The 19906-nt window shown below is 45.8% G+C and overlaps 1 protein-coding gene across 1 annotated transcript in view; it reads right to left on the minus strand.

Moving 5' to 3' along the window:
* Positions 1-11302, minus strand: part of TTC39C (tetratricopeptide repeat domain 39C) — a gene marked incomplete at both ends in the record, with an annotated part of 99574 nt that extends 88272 nt beyond the window's left edge. Inside the window, one exon of the mRNA XM_080714458.1 lies at positions 11151-11302. Coding sequence (XP_080570584.1) covers positions 11151-11302 — 152 coding nt within the window. The remainder of the gene's footprint in view (positions 1-11150) is intronic.
* Between the last annotated feature and the right edge of the window lie 8604 nt (positions 11303-19906).

A 19906-nucleotide genomic window follows, 5' to 3' on the forward strand; every position in this document is an offset into this window, starting at 1 on the left:
CAACTCAGTGAGGTCCTGTTTTAAAATAAAAAAATAAAATATGGCTGGGGGTATAGCTCAGGAGTAGAATATCCATGGGTTCCATTCCCAGGATCATATACAAAAAAATTATTTTTAAGTTGTGTAATCCTTTGCTAAATAGTAAACAAAGCAAGCAAATTTTCCTGCAAAGGATATGAAAAGTTTGTACTCTGATATCCAAAGTTGGGAAGCCTTTTTGGTAGGCCCCAATGCAGGGGACCTCACCCAGCAAGGGAACTGACCTGGTATAGTATTTGCATATAACTCACACAGTTGCCCACGTAGTTCTAATCATCACCTGATTACTTGTAAGCCCTAATAGAACACCTATACCTCATCTCATTTGTGTGAAGTTAGCATGGTACTTAAAGCATACCAATTCAAGTTTTGCTTTGGGAACAGTCTGGAACTTTTTTCCAAATATTTTCAATTCTTGGTTAGTTGAATTCTTGGATGCAGATTTAGTGGATATCCAGAGCCACTTGCATTCCTTGCACCTAGTGTACACTTCATCATGATTTGTTCGTGATTTTGGAAAACCGTGTCCCTCAACAGCAACGCTGCTTTTTGCTTCTGAGGGGTCAACACAGCACAGCTGTCCCAGCCTGTTTTTGTACCTTTCACATGCCAGCGTTTAACAAAGCTACTAAAGGTCACATTTAAAATATTTAATGATTTAATGTTAAGTAAGACATATAAAATACTAGATGCTAATAAATGTCATTAATTTATGTCTCTTTTACTTCTCAATATTCTTAAGAATTTATAACACACTGAAATTTATGTGATGGAAGTTGCTGAAATTATTTATTGAATACTGACATTATATATGTTGAGTCTGGTTCTTATTTTTCAACCATACTCTGATACTATCATTAGGGGTCACCCACTGTCCACCTCCTCCGTAAACCTTTTCTCCAATTTATCCTTGAATCCTAAACACCTATAAAGGCAATGGCCCATAAAGTTCTTGGTTTGTGGAGAGATTTCAATCATCTGATATGAAAAACCAAGTTCTGTGTGCATGTATATTTCTATCACTCTGAATCTCATTATGATGTAGAATTACAATGCACCAAAAAAAAAATATATATATATATATTTTTTTTTAAACTATGTCAGATGTGTTTTCTGAAACACTTTGTCAGGAGACATATCTTAACATAGAGACTTTATCTATTCTGACACCACCCTGTCAAAGGCAGTCAGGCTTACCAAAAAAAAAAAAAAAAAAAATTACACTCTGGCTGGGGATGTGGCTCCGTGCACAAGCACTTGCCTGGTACTCTGCAGAAGGCCCTAGGTTCAAACTCCGGCACTGCAGAATCAATCAACCAACCAATCGTGCTTCTCATTTCCTCCACAGAAGGCCAGTATTGGCGTAGTCAGCTATTCTCCTTCAGTTACGGCCACCTCTTTCTCTGAGCATGCGCAGATGAACTTGCTGCCCCCCCCCCCTTGTGTCAGATTGCGCTCCTCTCTCATTTCCCCAGCCCTATGCCATGGCTTTGCATTTTCCTACGTAAACCCAAGTTTATTCACGATGCACAAGTGTAAGCATCTAACTAGTTCGTTTTGTCTTCTGATGAAAGTGTGCTAAGTACGCACTTACATTTAAACACATCTGCAATTTGTATAGTGAATTTCTCTTTTAACACTATTTGGGCATCCTATTGATTTTTAGATGTTGTAAATGTAGATAAGTTATTTCACTTTAGGATCATAAAAGAGGAATTACAACATGCTTGTCATCATTAGGTCTGATACTCCAGTCAGTACTCTAAAAAATATCCTTCCCAGACTAGTCTGTCCTGGCACTCAGGACAGGGCCTTGGAGCCTGGGAATACGCCGCTCCTTCTCATGCCAGAGCCAATAACCCAAGAGCTGCTATAGCACCAGCCGGAGGGCCCAGAGCCCTGAGAGCCCCTAGGTGAGGAAGTGAAAGCCTGCCAGTCAGGCTCGACACAAGACATAACACCAAACAGAAAACATCTCTTTCTGAGAATGCAACCGCCCCAGTTACATCTTCCTGGGCCACTTCAGAAGCAGATCAGATTCATAGGAAACTGTGCCTCGTTAGGCCCAGCCCTCCCCACAGCCACCGGCCAGGCCTAGGTGTGTGCAGAGACGGCGCTGGCCCTACTCAGTACCGGGCAGGGCAGCTTTGAACGCACCGTGGAGAAGCAGCTGATGGGGCCAGACATCGGTTCCACTCTGCTTACGAGGAGAGCATCGCTTTTAAGCCCTCTCTGGAGCACCCCAAATTGGCTCAGGACACATGTTCATGAGCATGTGCGAGGAACCCACAGCTTCAGGAGCTCCGAAAGTCACTCCTGCTGTGCCATGCTTTCTAACTGGCAAATAAAAGGAAGTTGCTCTGCTTTGAATACCTCTTGGGCCTCACCAAACCCCAGTACCCTCAGGAAAGCCAGGAACGACTGCAGAGGAAGCCAGGTAGAACCCAGCTCTACCATCACCGCCTCTCCTACACACAGGGGACCGGGCACCTTGTCAACACGGCAGTGCCGGGTAATGGAGGGACGGGGGCAGGCGTGTGGAGGAGTCTCCAAGCCCTTTTGGAAAAATCTGAGCTGCGTGGAGGACAAGGCATGACTGGCTGCTGGATGTTCACACACAACCAGGGTGAAAGGGAGCAGACAGAGCAGACCGCAGCCGGCCGGGATGCTGAGCTCACCACGCAGAGAACGGTGGGCACGGGCGTGGTACAAGGGTCTGAAGCAGCACTCAAGGACAGGTCCCCCTGCGGGGGTTGAAGGGAGTTTGATGCAGTCTCTAACAGCCAGAGTGTGATCTGCATATTGCGGGGGAGGGGCACTTGCCAGAAATGACTTTGACAGACAGGATGACCTTTTTCTGTAAAAGCTACAGAAGAGAGAGGCCACACACAGCCTCTGGAGCCAGGAGGCCTACCCCAGCCCCCACTTCCGGCTGTGCAGCCTAGGGCAGGCCATTGTGTTCCTCTCCCCCTCTGTGCCAGCGAGATGCCTGGAGCTCCCTCCTACCCCCACGCACCCCCAGAGATGAGGGAGGATTAGGAGAGGCGTCCAATACAGAGGGGGACAGAGTGTGGCCTGTACTCTGTAAGCACCATCAGTAGTTTCATTCCATACACTTTGGTGTGTGTGGGGTGGCCACTCCCTTCATGAATACTAAGGAATATTAATATCATGAAGAGTAACATCATGGTAACAGAGATATACTTCCCGATTCTCCAGGGCCTTCTCTGAAATAACCAATGAGTTCCTGTGAGGTAGTGGTAAATACCTACTGTACTTTTGTTGTTGTTGTTGTTGTTTTTAAATACTTGAGCAAAGCTGGGCGTGGTGGTGCTGCACGCTTGTAATCCCCGCGCTTGGGAGGCTGAGACAGGAGGATCGTGCAGATTCGAAGCCAGCCTCATCTGGCTTAAGAGACCCTGTCTCCAAATAAAATGCAAAATAGGTCTGGGAGTGTAGCCCAGAGGTAGAGGGCCCCTGGGTTCCATCCCCAGTACCACAGAAAGAAAGAAAGAAAAAGAAAGAAAGAAAGAAAGAAAGAAAGAAAGAAAGAAAGAAAGAAAGAAAGTCTTGAGCAAGAAGGAAGAGATGGAGAAAGCAACTTTAGCAAAGGAAAGGGCTCAGATGGCAAACCACCAACCATTTTTACACAAGAAGAAAAGCCCTATTTAATCTTCAAATCCTGCCAAAATGTTGTGGCTTGCTCCTCTTATACAGCAAATTTATGAATAACTTCATACCTAAATATCTATTCACAGGCACTTGTTCAGAAACTAAAATGCACTTTCCCATAGATTAGTGCAGAAAGGCCTACTCAGGCTCAAACTAGACTCAACAGCAGACACCAACTTATGGTGCCAGAACCAAGTAAGCGGTGAGAGGTACAGGGGCCCCCTTACCAAGACCCTGTCCAAAACCCCAGTGGATGCTTGAACTGCAGACAGTGGTGACCTCTCTGTGTAAGAGGGTTTTTCCTATACAGCATGCCTAACTTAACTTATAGACACAGTAAGAGGTTAACAACAAGAACAAAATACAGAACAATTTATGAATTGCTTATTTCTAGAATTTTCCATTGAATATTTTCAAACCACAGGTGACAGTGGATGAGTAAAACCATGAGAAATGAAACCACAGAGAGGGCGCTACTGCATAAGACAGGGACTGGCCTCTCCTTACCTCACCCAACCCTTCCCAGGGCAGAGCCAGGACCGGGCAGAGTTTGGAAATCATAGGCAAACTCATCTCGGCCCCACAGCCATGGACCTTCCATGGTTCTTTTACACTCTCTTCTTCCTGAGGCCTTCTTAGCATTAGCCTTTTCAGAGTTTCACTGCTGTTGCCAGGTAAGTAGGAGGGTTACCCTGGCAAAGAAGACTGGATGTGAAAGTGGTATTTGAAGAACTAAAACAGACTATGGGAAAGGTATAAACTCCTGAAATGTCAAGATGTGTTGGGGATCCACAAGTGGTTTTGTATAACTATGATAGAAAGGACTCCACGCACCAATAATACTTCGCTCCTTGTTTTGTTTTTTTGGTTTCTTAACCTCATCAAAACTTTATTTCTCAATCGGGCATGGTGGCACACGCTTGTAATACCAGCATTTGGGAGGCTGAGACAGGAGGATCTGGGTTCGCAAATAGCCTTTTTTTTTTTTTTTTTTCAGTACTGGGGATGGAACCCAGGGGCATTCTATCTCCGGAGCTACACCCCCAGCCCTATTTTTTATTCTTTATTTTGAAACAGGGTCTCACTGAGTTGCAAAGGGCCTCACTAAGAAGTAGCTGACACTGTCTCAGCCTCCCAAATGCTGGGGTTACAAGCGTGTGGGGGTGGGGGTGAGCCTTTTTGCCAACATGCACTGTGTTGAGGATGGAAAAAGTCAACACGAGAGTTCCTTTCTTTCCCACCAGTTCCCTCATACCATTTCTGCTTTTCATTGCTTCTCCTTTTTTTTTTTTTTTTAATTTCTACTTCTGTGAACTCCCCATTAAGCCTAGCAACAAAGCAGAGACATATGTCTATCTGTGAGCAGCCAAAGTGCCCAGGAAACACCAGCAGCCTGAAAGTGTTTCCTGTCCTCCGAAGATTCTGACACGTTTTGAGCAAAGAGGCTCAGAGGCTTCCTAGCACAAGGTTTCTTAGTTATGCATGGGTTTTTCCAGGAAGGCCCACAGTGTGTACCAAGGCTCAAAAAACTTAAGGACAGAGAGTAAATAAATACTTTAAGCATGGCAGGCCATATGCTCACCATCGCAACTACTTATTTCTGCAGTTATAGTGTACAAGCAGACATAGACCAATAAGTGTAGCTGTGCCCTAATAAAACTATATTTACAAACACAGGTAGTTGAGCCGGGCGTGGTGGTACACGCTTGTAATCCCAGCATTTGGGAAGCTGAGACAGGAGGATCACGGATCGATGACAGCCTCAGCTGCTTAGTGAGGCCCTCTGCAACTCAGTGAGACCCTGTTTCAAAATAAAGAATAAAAAATAAGGCTGGGGATGTAGCTCAGAGGTAGAATGCCCCTGGGTTCCATCCCCAGTACTGCAAAAACAAAACAAAACAAAACAAAACAAAAAAAAAAAACAAACAGGGCCATAGCTTACCAAACCCCTGATATACACTGAACCACTTCTACAGTGATATGGGCTCCACAGTCAACATGCTCATATCATGTGGCTTCATTGTATGTGCTATAAACTGTGTTAAGCAATTTATGATCCCTACATTCATTTATGTACTCACACATGTACATGCCACATGTACATACCACTTCCCATGAATCGCTCTTGCTTTTAATTTCTAACATTTTTTTTTTGCCATTTTATAACTTAAAATGGAAAAAGCAATGCATAATACCAACTAATTCTCTATCAAATACTTATTTATTCATGCGTATTTGCCATCAGGGTACATTTCATAATAGAGACCTATATATGCATCTTTTTCTCTCTTTCAGTGCTGGGGACTGACCCCAGGGTGTCATGCATGCTAAAGACATGCTCTAATATGCTTATTTTAGTTGACAATGATTCGACATGACTTTTAATAATATCCACAGCCGGAAGGCAGTAGTAGTCTTGCAGAGTCAGGAGTGTTGGCAGAGTAAGAACCCTGTGGGGTCCAGAAGGATATGGAGCATGGATGCATGATGGGAGAGTGGCCTCAAAGGAAGAGGGAGTTAACTGTCAGGCTTGTAGAAATGAAAACCATAGCGCTCACTGGGCCAGGAGCCCCAAACACTTCTGGTTTTCCTCACAGCTAAATGTACATCACCTCTCCTACCCAACCTCTGATCGAAAATCCAAGTAACATTTCAAATTGAAAAGAAAAAAAGAAAGGAAGGAAGGAAGGCGACAGTAGAGCCTAGACGCCCCAAGGAACTGAGAGCTAATTAGAGATGTGGCATCCATGCTGTAGACCATGGTCGCAGGAAAAAGTGAGTCTACTAGACACCTAACAGTCAAACAGCGCTAAAACAAAAAAGCACCCACAGGTTCAGGCACCAGCCAGCAGTGAGAGGAAAATACCACGTAGAGAATAAGCTATCCAACACAACCACCTAATAATGCCGGTCGGCTTGCAGTCACAACCCCTTTCTCCCGGCGCCCTTTCTGTTTCTATGTAAGGTTCCCACTGTTTGCTCTTCTCAGCTTGGGTGGGACCGCGCCACCCTCCTGTTCTCCTTTGCCTGGTCCTCCAGCATCTCTTCTGCCCACTCTCTAGCTGGGCTAGCTGCTGCGGCCCCTGCTCCTGCAGCTGCAGCGGCCTGTGGGTGTGCCTCCCAGCGCCCTACTACTGTCAGTCTTACCAGAGCACAACACTTAAAAGCCTCGCCTGTCTTGTTCACCTCACCCACAGTCTACCTTACCATGTGCACAGGATCTAAAGGTCCGAGTGTGACGCACAAGCTAACATGGATTCAGACTGTGTTTGTGTGTATGGAGGACACTGCTGGATAAAGGGCTAAGCCTTAAGACTGTAATCAGGAGTTTGATTTCCGGTGGTCACTATCATGATCTTATAAATGTATATCCCTGAGCAAAGCAGAAAGGCCCTGAAGCAGCATGTATCAGTTGGCTTTTCATTACTGTAATGAAATACTTGACACAGGCTACTTATGAAGAAAAAAAAAACTTTATTTAGCCCAGATTTCTGGAGGTTCACAGCCCAAGATCAGCTAGGCCCATTGATTTGGCCTCTGGTGAGGATGGCAGATGGCAGGGCATTCTGGTGGTGCACAGGCATACAGGAGCCAACAGTCACCAAAGTACGGGTGGGGCCTTCTTTTAAAAACAAACAACAACAACAACAACAACAAAAACTTCTTACCTGACTTACAAAAGGGTAGCATAAGAAATACCTCACGCCCCAGTGACCTAAGAACCTCTCACTAGGTCCCACTTTCTAAAGGGTCTACCACCTTCCAAAAGTGCCAAGCCTTTAACTGTGGTAAGGACCCTTGAGGGACATGAACCATATTCATGTCACAGCACAGCACAAATCTGTCCTGATCTCTGGGAAAACATCTCAAAGTGCGTGACTGACAAGTGATTAGCGCCAACCACAGGTGGCTCGTCACTACTTTTTATTATAGTACTGAGGATTGAACCCAGGGACTTTCTATTTCTGAGCTATACCTATACCCCCAGCCCTATTTTTATTATTATTATTTTATTTATTATTTATTTTGGTGGTACTGGGGATGGAACCCAGAGGCTTTCTACCTCTGGGTTATACTCCCAGACCTTTTTCTTTATATTTTTTATTTGGAAACAGGGTCTCACTATGTTGCTGAGAGCCTCACTCAGTAGCTGAGGCTGGCTTCGAACCTGTGCGATCCCAAGCTCGGGGATTACAAGCGTGCGCCACCACGCCTGGGTTATTATTATTATTTTGAGACAGGATCTTACTAAGTTGCTGAGACTGGCCATGAACCTGTGATCTTCCCGTAGCCTCCCAAGTATGGGATTACAAGTGTGCACCACCACGCCGGCTATCACTACATTATACTTATAGTCACAAGAGAAATCGTAGCTCCATTTGGAAATCTCAACTAGAGCCTTGTTGAATATCTCAAAAAAATGTTTTCACTGGGCATACATTTCTAATTCCTACATGATGCCTGAATTATAGCTGCAGACATTTCAGAAATTCAGAATGGCCTTCATGATGCGTCATTTCTACAAAGTAACCACTTCTCCTTAGATGACTGGATGAAGCTTTTCATCTCAGCAGCGTGGCATGAGAAATGACCTTCTTGCTTTAATAAAAATGTTACTGTTAGGCCAGACACAAAACCTTTCTTTGTTAAACCATAACAATAAAACTTTGGGAGGTTTACCAGTAAGACAAAACAATCATTTCTGGAACACTATCATGAAGTCAATGCTGGGCTTCCCCCAGGCCATTTGCCTTGAGGGCAGGAAGAGAAATTTCCAGATGCATGACAGGACCTCAAATTTCTCAAATGTAATATGTAAGGCAAACTTTAAATACAAAAGCTAATCATACACATCTTGTACTCAAACTCTACAGTTACAAATGGAACCCAACAGTAGTAGTCAAGGCAAGTCGAAGCAAACTTGCATTTACTGATTGCCCATAGTGTGCCAGGTACCACGAATGCTTCTTCTAATTTCAACAATCTCACTGTGATGTCAGTATTGTTATCACTACTCAAAGTTTATACTCAAGGAATCCGATTTTGAGAAACCAAAGTCAACAGGTACGAAAGTGACAAAACAAGGACCAGAAGTCAGGCTGCTAGACGCCACTTCGGACCGTTCCTCTAAGCGTGCCTCCCAAAACCTGGATGAGAAACACGCATTTTGGATGAAGGAAGAGAAGGCAGGAGAGTGCTGTCTTCTACCCTCCTGTCACTCCTATAAAAAGGTTAACATTGCTAGAAAACAGAATCACAGGGCAGATTTTAAAGTATAATAAGTTTAGTGAGGGAGGCAGAATGGTAAAATTAAGACTCACTGACTGGAGCCAGGGACGACGTCTATGCTAACACGGAGTCTCAGGCCCTTGTTATAAGTTGTCATAAGATACATCTCTTTCTTGTTGTCATTAAGAACAGCGAGCATATATGAGGCCGTGTCTAGCACTTGTGCTTGGCAGAGAACAGCTCTTGCAGTATTTCTCTTCTTCTTCTTTATCTTTAGTTCCCATTTGGAAATACAGACAGCTCCTGGCTACAGAGGCAAAATCCTCCATGGATTCTCCCTCCCTCGCCCACAGAGCAAACCATTCAAAGCGCATCTCACTGCTACTGACCTGAGAGTGCTTGATCCGCCCTCTATTGACAGTGCATAAAACTGTGCAGATGAGGGCAAAATTTCAAAAGAAGACCACAAGGTAATATTTAAGCACACTAAAGCAGTAATAGAAGGAGAAGGTAAAGGAGGAGGAAGAGAAGGAGGAGGAGAAATCATTAAAGTAACCGTCACAAATTTCAAAACAGAACTGAAATATGTGAGTACATCTATCAACAACTAAAGAAAGTAAATTTGACTTTTTGTGTATGTGTGTGTGCGGTACTGGGGCTTGAAGTCAGGCGCTTGAACTCAGGTGCATTCTATCTCTGAGCTACATCCCCAACCTCATTTTATTTTATTTTGAAATAAGGTCTTGCTAAATTGCCGAGGCTGCCATTAAACCCTCTATCTTCCTGCCTCAGCCTCCCAAGTACTGGGATTACAGGCATGTGCACCTGGCAAATCTGACTCTTGCAACTTTCTCCGCTTCTGTCGTACAACACAAACTGGTAGTATGCAAAGTCATACTACCAGTATGTTTATAGGAATATGTATTTTCATGAATACATTTTAGAGGACTAAAAGACAAGAGATAGTGAGACAAGTATCTTAAATCCTCCATCAACAGCCTTTGATGAAACTATGGCTTGAAAACAGACTTGTATGTCTTAAAAATAAAGTATGCTTAGTAAATCTAAGACTTTTCATTTTCCTTAAAGGTAAATCAGCTTTAGTGAAAAGTTCATAATTATATTAGCTTTGGCATTAAGAACGTGGCAAGTTTAACTGGTGGCGCACACCTATAATCCCAATGTTTCAGAGAGCTGAGACAGGAGGACAGCAGGTTCAAGGCCAGCCTCAGCAAGTTAAGAGAGACCCTGTTCAAAATCAATAAATATAAGGAGCTGGGGGCCGTCAGTGATAGGAGGCAGAATGCCCCTAGGTTCATTCCCCAGTGCCGAAACATAACAATAATACTAATACCAATAATAAATAAAAATGTAGCAGTTTCTCTGGGTAGAAACCACCATCTTTGAGGTCTGAAACTTTAGATCCGCGCCTCTATCTCATATTCTACATGCTGTGTCTCTCCTACACAACAGGACTCTGGTCTTCTCACTTCAACCAAACTACGGGATCTAAAAAGTGTGAAGCATATGGCCTTGGACATGCTCAAGAAAGCTGCTAATGAACATCCTCGTGGGCCTGTCAGCACTCAGAGGGCAAATCGCAAACTCGCTTCCTAAATCAGAAAACAAAACGGATGCTTTGGGTGCCCAATGAAATGAAGGGTCCCCCCCACACACACACCCAGAAGGCTACCAGGCTTCAGTTCCTTCGCTGTATTTTTTTAAGACAAACAAACAAAAAAAAATTTAACTGGACACACGTGTTTCCTCTTCCACGCTTACATATTTTAAAAAGTGCCTCCATTTCCTTCTTCCTCCCTTTATTTTAGGGAAAGTCTTACTAAATCCGCTCGCCTGGCAGGCATCAGAAACTCCTTCGGAGGACTGAGTTTTAAGAAGACCGCTGCCGGGGAGATGAGCGAGCAGAGCTGGGTTCAAAGGGCTCGATCCCGCACGGCGAGGCCAGGCTGCCTGTGCGTGCGTCCTCCAGCACAAAGGCGCCCGCGATGCCGGTGCGGCTCTGAGCCGCGAAGCCGAAGCCGCGAAGCCGCGCGGCGGCCGCGCTCGGGTCGCCAGGGCCGCGCGGGCAGCTCGCGGGCCGACCTGGGCGGACCAGCCCGGGCAGGTGCGGCGGGCCCGGGGGCCGCGGGGCGCCGGGCCCGGGGGCGGGGAGCGCGGCGGCGGCGCTCGGGGCCGGGCGGGGCGGTCACCTGTATTGTTTGAAGAGCTGGTCCGACTCCCTGAAGCCGTTGTTGAGCAGCATGTTGATGCCGGCCAGCGCCAGCTCCGCGTCCTGCAGGGGCGCCGCGGCCGAGTCCCCGTCGTCCCGCCGCCGCGGCCGCTGCTGCTCGGAGCCGGCCATGGGCGCGGGCGGCTGCTGCGGCTCTGCGCCGAGCCGCGCCACCTGCGCACCGGGGCGGGCGGGGGGGCGGGGCCGCGGCGGGGGCGGGGCCGGGGCGGAGCGAATGGCGGGGCCGCGGGGCGGGGCGAAGGGCGGGGCGAAGGGCGGAGCTGCGGGGCGGGGCGAGCGGTGGTAGGCGGGGCCCGGGCGGGGTGGGCGGGGCCCGGGCGGGGGTCGGATCGCTCATCAGCCACCCCGAGCCGACCCCTCCCGGGTGTCTCCAGCCCGCCCAGCCCGGCCAGGCGCCCCGCGAGGCCCGGCCGCGACCCTCCCCAAAAGGACTGGGCCCCGGCGGGGGGTGCGGTGGGCGCGAGCGCTGCAGAGGGGACGGGGACCCGCGCCCCGGCTGGAGACGGCGCCTGAGCCCCCCACCGCCAGCCTGCGCGCCCCAACTTCACCCCCGCGCGGGCTGCGGGCTGCGTGCCGGAGCGGGGCAGCAGCATCCCCGGGGTGCGGGCTCTGCCGCCCCCGACCTCCAGCCCCCGAGAAACAGGCCCATGCGCCTCACGCCTAAATATTTAAAAGTTATGAATTAAGCTGCGAAGGTGTGTGCTGCTCTCGCCCTGGCATTATACTTTCATAGCAGTGAAACAAAAAAACTGCGGTTTTTATATGATAGCAAGATGTCAAAATGACTGTAATCATTGTTGCGTAAGTCGCGCTGTTAATAAGCTGGTCGTGTCTGGATGTATAATGTAGAGACAATCCGTAAGTCGGTTTTTATTTTTCCATAGATTTATTTTTCTCTCCTGTAGTTTAGCGAGAATCACTAAATATACTGTTAAAATGAAGATTAGGTTCTTAGACCGCCTTTGCTGACTCATTGTAGTTCTTAGAATGTAGCTCATTAATTTCAACTTGGAGAAACTTTGCCCCGTTTGAACCATTTACAACATAACTTTAAAAAAAAATTAAAACAATACATAGGTTTAGAAATAGCCCATGAATTTTAAATAGCATGTCCAGTATTATAATGGGATCGGTATAATTTGTCACAGAAAAGATTGTAAAATAAGTCCATCATATATGTTGCTTTCACTTGCTTTGCCATGTGTACTATTCCTTACAAGATTATTCAAATCCACATAATATTACCAACATTCATCTATACAAATGCAAGAGTGATATGGATTACTATCACTCCTCAGCTGTCATCATTTTATTTTCCTTTATCTTATTATCTGTTTTTGAGGTAGAGAGTTGCTATGTTGCTCACATGGCTTTGAACTCTGTGCCCGAGCAATCTTCCTGCTTCAGCCTCCAGCTGGGATTGAGGCCCAGGCCACCACCCTCCAGCAGCTGCCACTGCCCACCCCCCCAGCAGCCCTAAGCAGCTGTGGCAAAACCATGCTAACTTGTGAGTTGCTCTGGACCCGCAAATTGGAACATCAAAAGGGCATGAAAATGAAAGGTTCTACCTTGGGTAACCATGCCCCGTAATTCAGGAGTCTGCATTCCTGCTGAGAAGGACTTGAGGAATTGACCGCTGCTGCTGTTGCTCTAAGCACTCATGTATTTTTTTTTTTTTTTTTTTTGCAGTGTAATAGCGTTATGGGGGGGGCATCTAGAGCACGTGCCTGTATGTCACTGTCAACATGACTTACTAGACTGCACTAATAAAAGCACACAAAAAAGGGAAAAATAGCATTCGTCTCAAGCATCAGCAGCAACACAGCCTTCGTAAACTAACTTTTTGTTTGTAACCATGACACTGAGGTAACAGAAGTATATTCCCAGGGCCTGAATTGCTTTCATAGTAAAAGTGGGTATCCCACTGAGCCAGAATTGAGCATCACAGCTGAGTGACAGAGGTACCCAGTGGTTCTTTAATAAATGTATGTGTATGTTATGATTGGCAGGGCCTTCCATAACGTGCTTGAGGCCGTCCACTCTGCTGAGGCCCACGTGAAGGTCCTGACCACAAACTGCCAGCCTGGCCGTATGCCAAGCAGGAGCATGGGTACTGCCAGCCTGGCCATGTGCCACGCATTTAGAGACCGCCTGAACTTTGGATCTATGGATCCATCCCTCTTGAATCCCTGAAATGACCTTGCGGTCAAGGGCAGAAACCAAACAGGGGAGAGCTGCCCTCCCCCAACTGCAGAAGGCACCCAAGGACAATCCCCTATGCCCTATAACTGGGGAGAAGGAAAAAATAATTTCAAGTCAGGTATGGTGGCACATGCTTGTCCTAGTACTTGGGAGGCAGAGACAGGTGGATCACAAGTTTGAAGTCAGCCTCGGCAAATTATCAAGGCTCTCCCCATCTTACCAAGGCTCTCCCCCACTTAGTGAGACCTGGTTTCCAAATAAGAATCCCCAGTACCAAAAAAACAAAACAAGAAAGAACTTCAAGGAATTGGTGCAACCATGAGCACTGTTAACAAGTTGTTCTTGGAGTCCTGCAGCTGAGGATGCTGGGTAGGGGCTAGCAAAGTCAAAGCAATCTTTGTGGAACTGGTTTTGTCTCAGGAACCCAGAATGGTGAATTATGCAAACTTAGGGACCTTAAACTGTTAAAGTGATTGGGGCAAAGTCCAATGCAACTGCTCAGCTCTCCTTAACAGACAGGGGAGGGGTGGTGTGGACAGACGGATAATTGTGTAATGTGTACCAGGTATAGCCAGGCATGCTGGCGCACTCTTGTAATCCCAGTATTTGGGAGGCTGAGACAGAAGGATCACGGTTTGAGGACAACCTCAGCTACTTAGTGAGGCCCTCTGCAACTCATTGAGACCCTGCTTCAAAATAAAAAATTAAAAATAGGGCTGGGTATGTAGCTCGGAGGTAGAATGCCCCTGGGTTCCATCCCCAGTGCTGAAAAAAAAAAATATATATATATATATATATATATATATACACACACACACACACACATACACATACATATATACATATACTGGTATGTACAAAGTTTTAGTCTAATATAAAACAAATAGATTCATCATCATGAGTAGACATTTTTAAATATTTGTTCTTTGATGAGGGATACAAAGTGGCTTCAATATGGGCCCCGAAATCCCAGGGAAGAGAACACATGGACCATTGATACTTGTGGCAGATGTAGCTGGCCTTGACACCTGCCCAAAGTTCACTTAGGAGGGGAAGTAAGGCTGACTGTGTTGTCTCCAGTAGATAATAAAGGCAGACAGTAATGGGTATTGAAGAAGAATTGTTATGTGTCACGTATAAAAGAAACATACATGTAGATTACTCACACACACGGCCATCATGCACAACACTGTGAGGTTCTAGCACCTTCCTGCAAAACTAGTACAGTTTTCAGTCTTCAAGCGAACAGGACTTACCCAAGGGCTTCCCTTTAGGTAGAGAGAAACAAAGGGGGAGGGAGAAGACGGGAAGGAGAACAGCTAACAAATGAAGGAAAAAACCTATTTCCTTTCCACAAATCCTTCTTGGGTGTCTTCAGCATTTTGTGGTTCTTTGATTTCATTATGAAAACAAAACTGCAAGTTCAAATGATCAGGAAAGAAGTTTTAGACCTGTGTGTTATCATGTAAGTGGTATTTTCATAAGTTATTTTGGTTGCTAGTAACAGAAAAATCAGAAAAGAAAACTTATTAATTGCAGAGGGTGTTTTTCCAAAATGAGGTTCTATCCAAGGCTCTAACCGATGACCAGGTCTCAGTATCTCCCCTCCACCTCTTACCTCTGCCATCTTGGTTCCATTGTCAGATAGGTCCTCCTCTCTTGGTCCCAAAAAATAGCTTCCAGAAGTTCCTACCTGCTAACCTGTCACAGGTTAGTGATAGGCATCGCTTTTCCAATAGCTTAACCCAAAACCCTAACTGAATCTCACTGGCTTTGAATGTCCTGACTGTGGTCCAGTGGTCATCCTTTAACCAATCAGTATGGCTAGGAGGAGTGGATTGTGCCAACTGTCTTAAGCCTTAAGAGGCTCCAGGACTTAAGGGGCTGAAACCAACTATACACAAACTATCTAGATGGGAAACTCCAGGTCTCCTGAGCAGAGGGAGATAGGGAATGGGTGTCAGAGAGACAACCAACAAAACCCTCTATCCTGTCTTCCTAAAACATATTTTGAAAGAAAAAGTACCTTAAGCAAATCTAATTGTGTGTGCTTTCGTTATGTTTTTTTAATTTTGGTAATTTTAACAATCAAGATAAATGCCTTTCATGTATCTTTTTTTCATCTATCTTTTTATAAATTGCACTATCAAGACAGGCATGATGCTACACACCTGTAAACTCTACTTGGCGGGGCTGAGACAGGAGGATCACAGGTTTGAGGATAGCCTCAATAAGTAGTGAGACTGTTATCAACCTAGCAAGATCCTGTTTCAAAATAAAAGTAAAAATTAGGGTTGGGGGTGTAACTCAGAGACAGAATGCCCCTGGGTTCAATCTACAGCACCACCAAAAATAAGTAAATTGCACTATCAGTGCAATGAATACAAGTTCCCCAAATGTGTAGCTCTAAGAAGGCAAATAGGGAAATTCATAGCCCTTACTCTGCTGGGGGCGAGGTAAAATTTAGCTAACAGCTTGTAATAAAAAAAGTCAGGTAAGAGTTGATATGAAAATCCCTATGGCAGATTCCTTCCGTTTCTGCTCTCAGGATGGGTCACTAGGGAGAAGTGGGCCCATGGGGTCCACCTGGTTGCTTCCACCAGTAGATGCATGCTGCATGAAGACCACAGAAGCCACCATGGGGCAGGAATCCTTCTCCCTTCAGACTGGACACCCCTCCATCTACCTTTCCTCAAGGAGGGGTTCAAACAGGTGTTGATAAGGGCTCACTCACTGTTCCACTGCTGTAAAGATTCAGTGGAGGTAATGGGGAAGAAGGCAGTGCTGCTCTTGAGCTGGTCTCTGCCCCAGGAGGAGCTGGTCTCCTCTCCTGCAGGGAGCTCTGCTGGGCAAGCCTCAGGGTGTCTCTGAGTGGGAATGCTGCCCCCCTGGGCTTTCAGATGGTTCTCATTCACATTCTCCTCTCTCTCCCTACTCATGCCTTTCTTCCCTTTTGCCCATGTCCTCCTTTTCCACTGACAATCCTGTTTCCTGGATCTGCTATTCATCTTTCCTACAGAAACAATCAAGTCTTCCTCTCCCTTGGTATTCTCATGATGATTGTGCACGACTTCTCTCTCCACTAATGGCAGCTCTGTAGAGGGAGAGATTGACCCTGGACTCAAGATTGGGGTCTGCTGAGTCCTTTGGGGAGTGGAAAGGAACTCTGGTCCTCTGGATGAAGGAGGAGAGAGGGTTCAAAAGATAGAGCAGGTTTCATTCAGTGCAAGGGTGGGTTTTTCCTGGAGTATTTGAAAACAGACATATCTTGGTACTATGGTAATTCTGTGTAGGTTCACTGTTTTTATTTTGTTGATTGTTTTGGTTCTGGGAATTGAACTCAGTGGCATTCTACCTTCAAGCTATGCTCCCAATCTGATTTTATTTTATTTTTTTTATTTCAAAACAGGGTTTCAGCCGGGTGTGGTGGCGCATGCTTGTAATCCCCATGCTTGGGAGGCAGAGACAGGAGGATCGCGCAGGTTCAAAGCCAGCCACGCTGGCTTAAGAGACCCTGTTTCCAAATAAAAAGTATAAAATAGGTCTGGGAGTGTAGCCCAGAGGTAGAAGGGCTTCCAAGAACCCCAGTACCACACACACAAAAAAAACAACAACAAACAAACAAACAAAAAACAAAACAAAAAAAACAGGGTTTCACCAGGTATGGTAGCACAGGCCTGTAATCCCCATACTTGGGAGGCTGAGATGGGAAAATCACAGGTTTGAGGACAGCCTCAGCAAGTAGTGAGATTCTCATCAAACTAGTGAGACCTTGTTTTAAAATGAAAATAAAAATAAAAATAGGGCTGGGGGCGTAGCTTAGAGTGTTCCTGGGTTCAATCCCTGGTGCCAACAAAAAATAAAACAGGGTCTTGCTAAGTTGCCCAAGGGCCTTCTAAACGGATGAGGTCACCCTTGAACCTGATATCTATCCTTCTATGTCAGCCTCCCAATTATTCGAATTATAGGTATGTACCACCACGCCCAGCTAGGTCCCCTGTTTTTACCTAAACAGTACTTTTTTTGTCCTTCCATTCATGTAACTTTACCTTATTTCTTACTAACAAACTTGTCCTCATTAAACTAAGATTATTAATCCTCTCCTACTTTGGTAGAAGACAAGTGGTGCTTCTCCAGATGTTGTGTCTAATTGAGTAGCTTCTTCCATGACTGGAGGAAGAAGGAGGAGATGTTTGTCTATTCCCCTGACCACACAAGTGCCTGTATTCTGGGTGGAAACTGTAGTGGCATTGGTATTTGCTTCTCAGAGTGGATTTGTCTCCGAATCTTAAAATGTAGTCGAACCCCTTGGACAGCCCAGAGCAAGCCATAGGTGCTCTGTACGTCCAACTCCTAATGATACATGGTGAAGATGAGCCGCCAAGGGCTGAGCTGAGCGGGCATGGTACTGTATGCCCGGAATCCCAGCATTTGAGAGGCTGAGACGGGAGGATCCTGTTCACAGCTAGCCTCAGCAGCTTAGTGAGAACCCCATGACTTTAGAAAAACCCTCTTTCAAAAAAAAAAAAAATAGGGCTGGGAGTGTAGCTCAGAGGTAGAATGCCCCTGGGTTCAATCCCCAGTAATACATGAAGAAGGAGGAGGAGGAGGAAAGCCTGGCATGGTGGCACACACTTGTAACCCCAACATTTGGGAAGCTGAGACAGGAGGATTGCGGTTTGCTGACAGCCTCAACTACTTAGTGAGGCCGGCTACAACTTGTGAGACACTGTTTCAAAATAAAGAATAAAAAATAAGACTGGGGGTGTAGCTCAGAGATAGAATGCCCCTGGGTTCCATCCCACAAGGAGGACCACAAGGTACCACAAAGGAGGAGAAGGAGGAGGAGGAGGAGGAGGAGGAGGAGGAGGAGGAGGAGGAGGAGGAGGAGGAGGAGGAAAAAATCTGTATTAGTCAGGGTTCACTAGAGTAACAGAACCCACAGGATGTGTGTATGGTAAAAGGGGGTTTATCACACAGCAGCTTACAATCTGAAGCAACATAGTCCAGAGTGGCTCCTGTACTTGGTGAGCTGGAGGAACCAGCAGCTGGTCGAGCGGTCCAAGAGCTGGAGTCTCAGAATCACAGCAACCAGTAATGTGGTCCCAGTCCAAGATGGAAGGGCCAGGAAACTGTCTGGAGAAACGATTAAGGAAGGTCCAGTTCCAAAAGCTGGAGGCCGCTATCCCAGGCGAGAGCAGACGCGCTTTTCTCCTTCTCTGTATCCGGGTCCTGCGCCTCTCAGAACAGTGCTGCCCACACTCAGGGCAGGACTTCCCCTTCAATCCGCCATCATCCCACCAACACACCCAAGTCTCATAATATGAGGCTTTCATAAGCCAGTCAACTTGACAATCCACATTGACATCACAGAGGGTGAGCGGAGCACACAGGGAGAGGGTTTGGGCTAGGAGTTTAAACATGGCCGTGCCCTGGTCTTGCAGTGTATTAACTTTGTGACCTGGGGCAATTTTACTTCCAGCCTCAGTTTCTCCACTTGTAATATGAAGATAATAACTAACTTCAAAGCAAGGAGATGAAATAGTGGACAAGTGAAAATGCTCTCTTAATACCAAGATCTCAACTGAATCCATACAATTTGTTTTCTAATATTAATTAAAGCCAGTGAACCCTTTTGTTCATATACTTATTTCTTTTTTAGGTGAAATTAACTTTATTAATTTTTAAAATTTAATTTCTTTTTTTATTGGTGCACTGTAGCCATACATCTTAATGGGGTACAAGATGGTGGAGGCATACCTGCACACATCACTCAGCCCTTCCCCAATTCCCACCCCATTCCCTCCCCTTCCCTTCTTCTCCTGTTTGGCTCAGTGATTGACTTTGATGTTTGTGAATGTACATCATGTACAGTAGGGAATTTCCCTATAGACTTACTTCTGAACAGTATCATGTTGAAATATCCAGCTCAAAGAAATTTGTGCAATTAAACAACCAGACACATCATATGGAAACGATTAATTTAAGCTATTTCTAATATAAACAATTAATGTTTGCTATTGTTAATGTAGCCTGAGGAAGCAGTGATGATTTTCTTTAGAATGTAGAAAACATAAAAGCATTTTGGTGGCTCTGCATTTGCATAGTATTTCTGCTTTCATGATCTATGAATATGATTTTGACACTGAAGTGTAGGACAAGAAAACAGGTAATATTTAGTATAAAGATTTTTAAATGCATCTCTATAGCCTGTATGTATTAATGTGTTTTTCGGTCAGTGCTAAATAATCTTTGCAAGGTTCGACGCATTGCTCAAAACCATGCCCGGTTCATAAGTCACTGTGCTTTGCTCCGGAGCCCATTCAGCAACCCAGGGGCCCACCCAGAACTCCACACCTCGGAATTCCCCTACAGTAACTTAAGGAGCCAGTCGAGGCCATTGCCTCCCAGTGTAAAAGCATGAATAACCTGCAGTTGGGGGGCCTGACACTGGCTTTCTACAGGACATCCACCTGTGCTCCCATAGGTCAGGAACATGGGTAAGACTGCAAG

The sequence above is a fragment of the Muscardinus avellanarius genome (assembly GCF_963383645.1).
Source record: "Muscardinus avellanarius genome assembly, chromosome: 17".
In the NCBI taxonomy this organism is placed as follows: Eukaryota; Metazoa; Chordata; class Mammalia; order Rodentia; family Gliridae; genus Muscardinus; species Muscardinus avellanarius.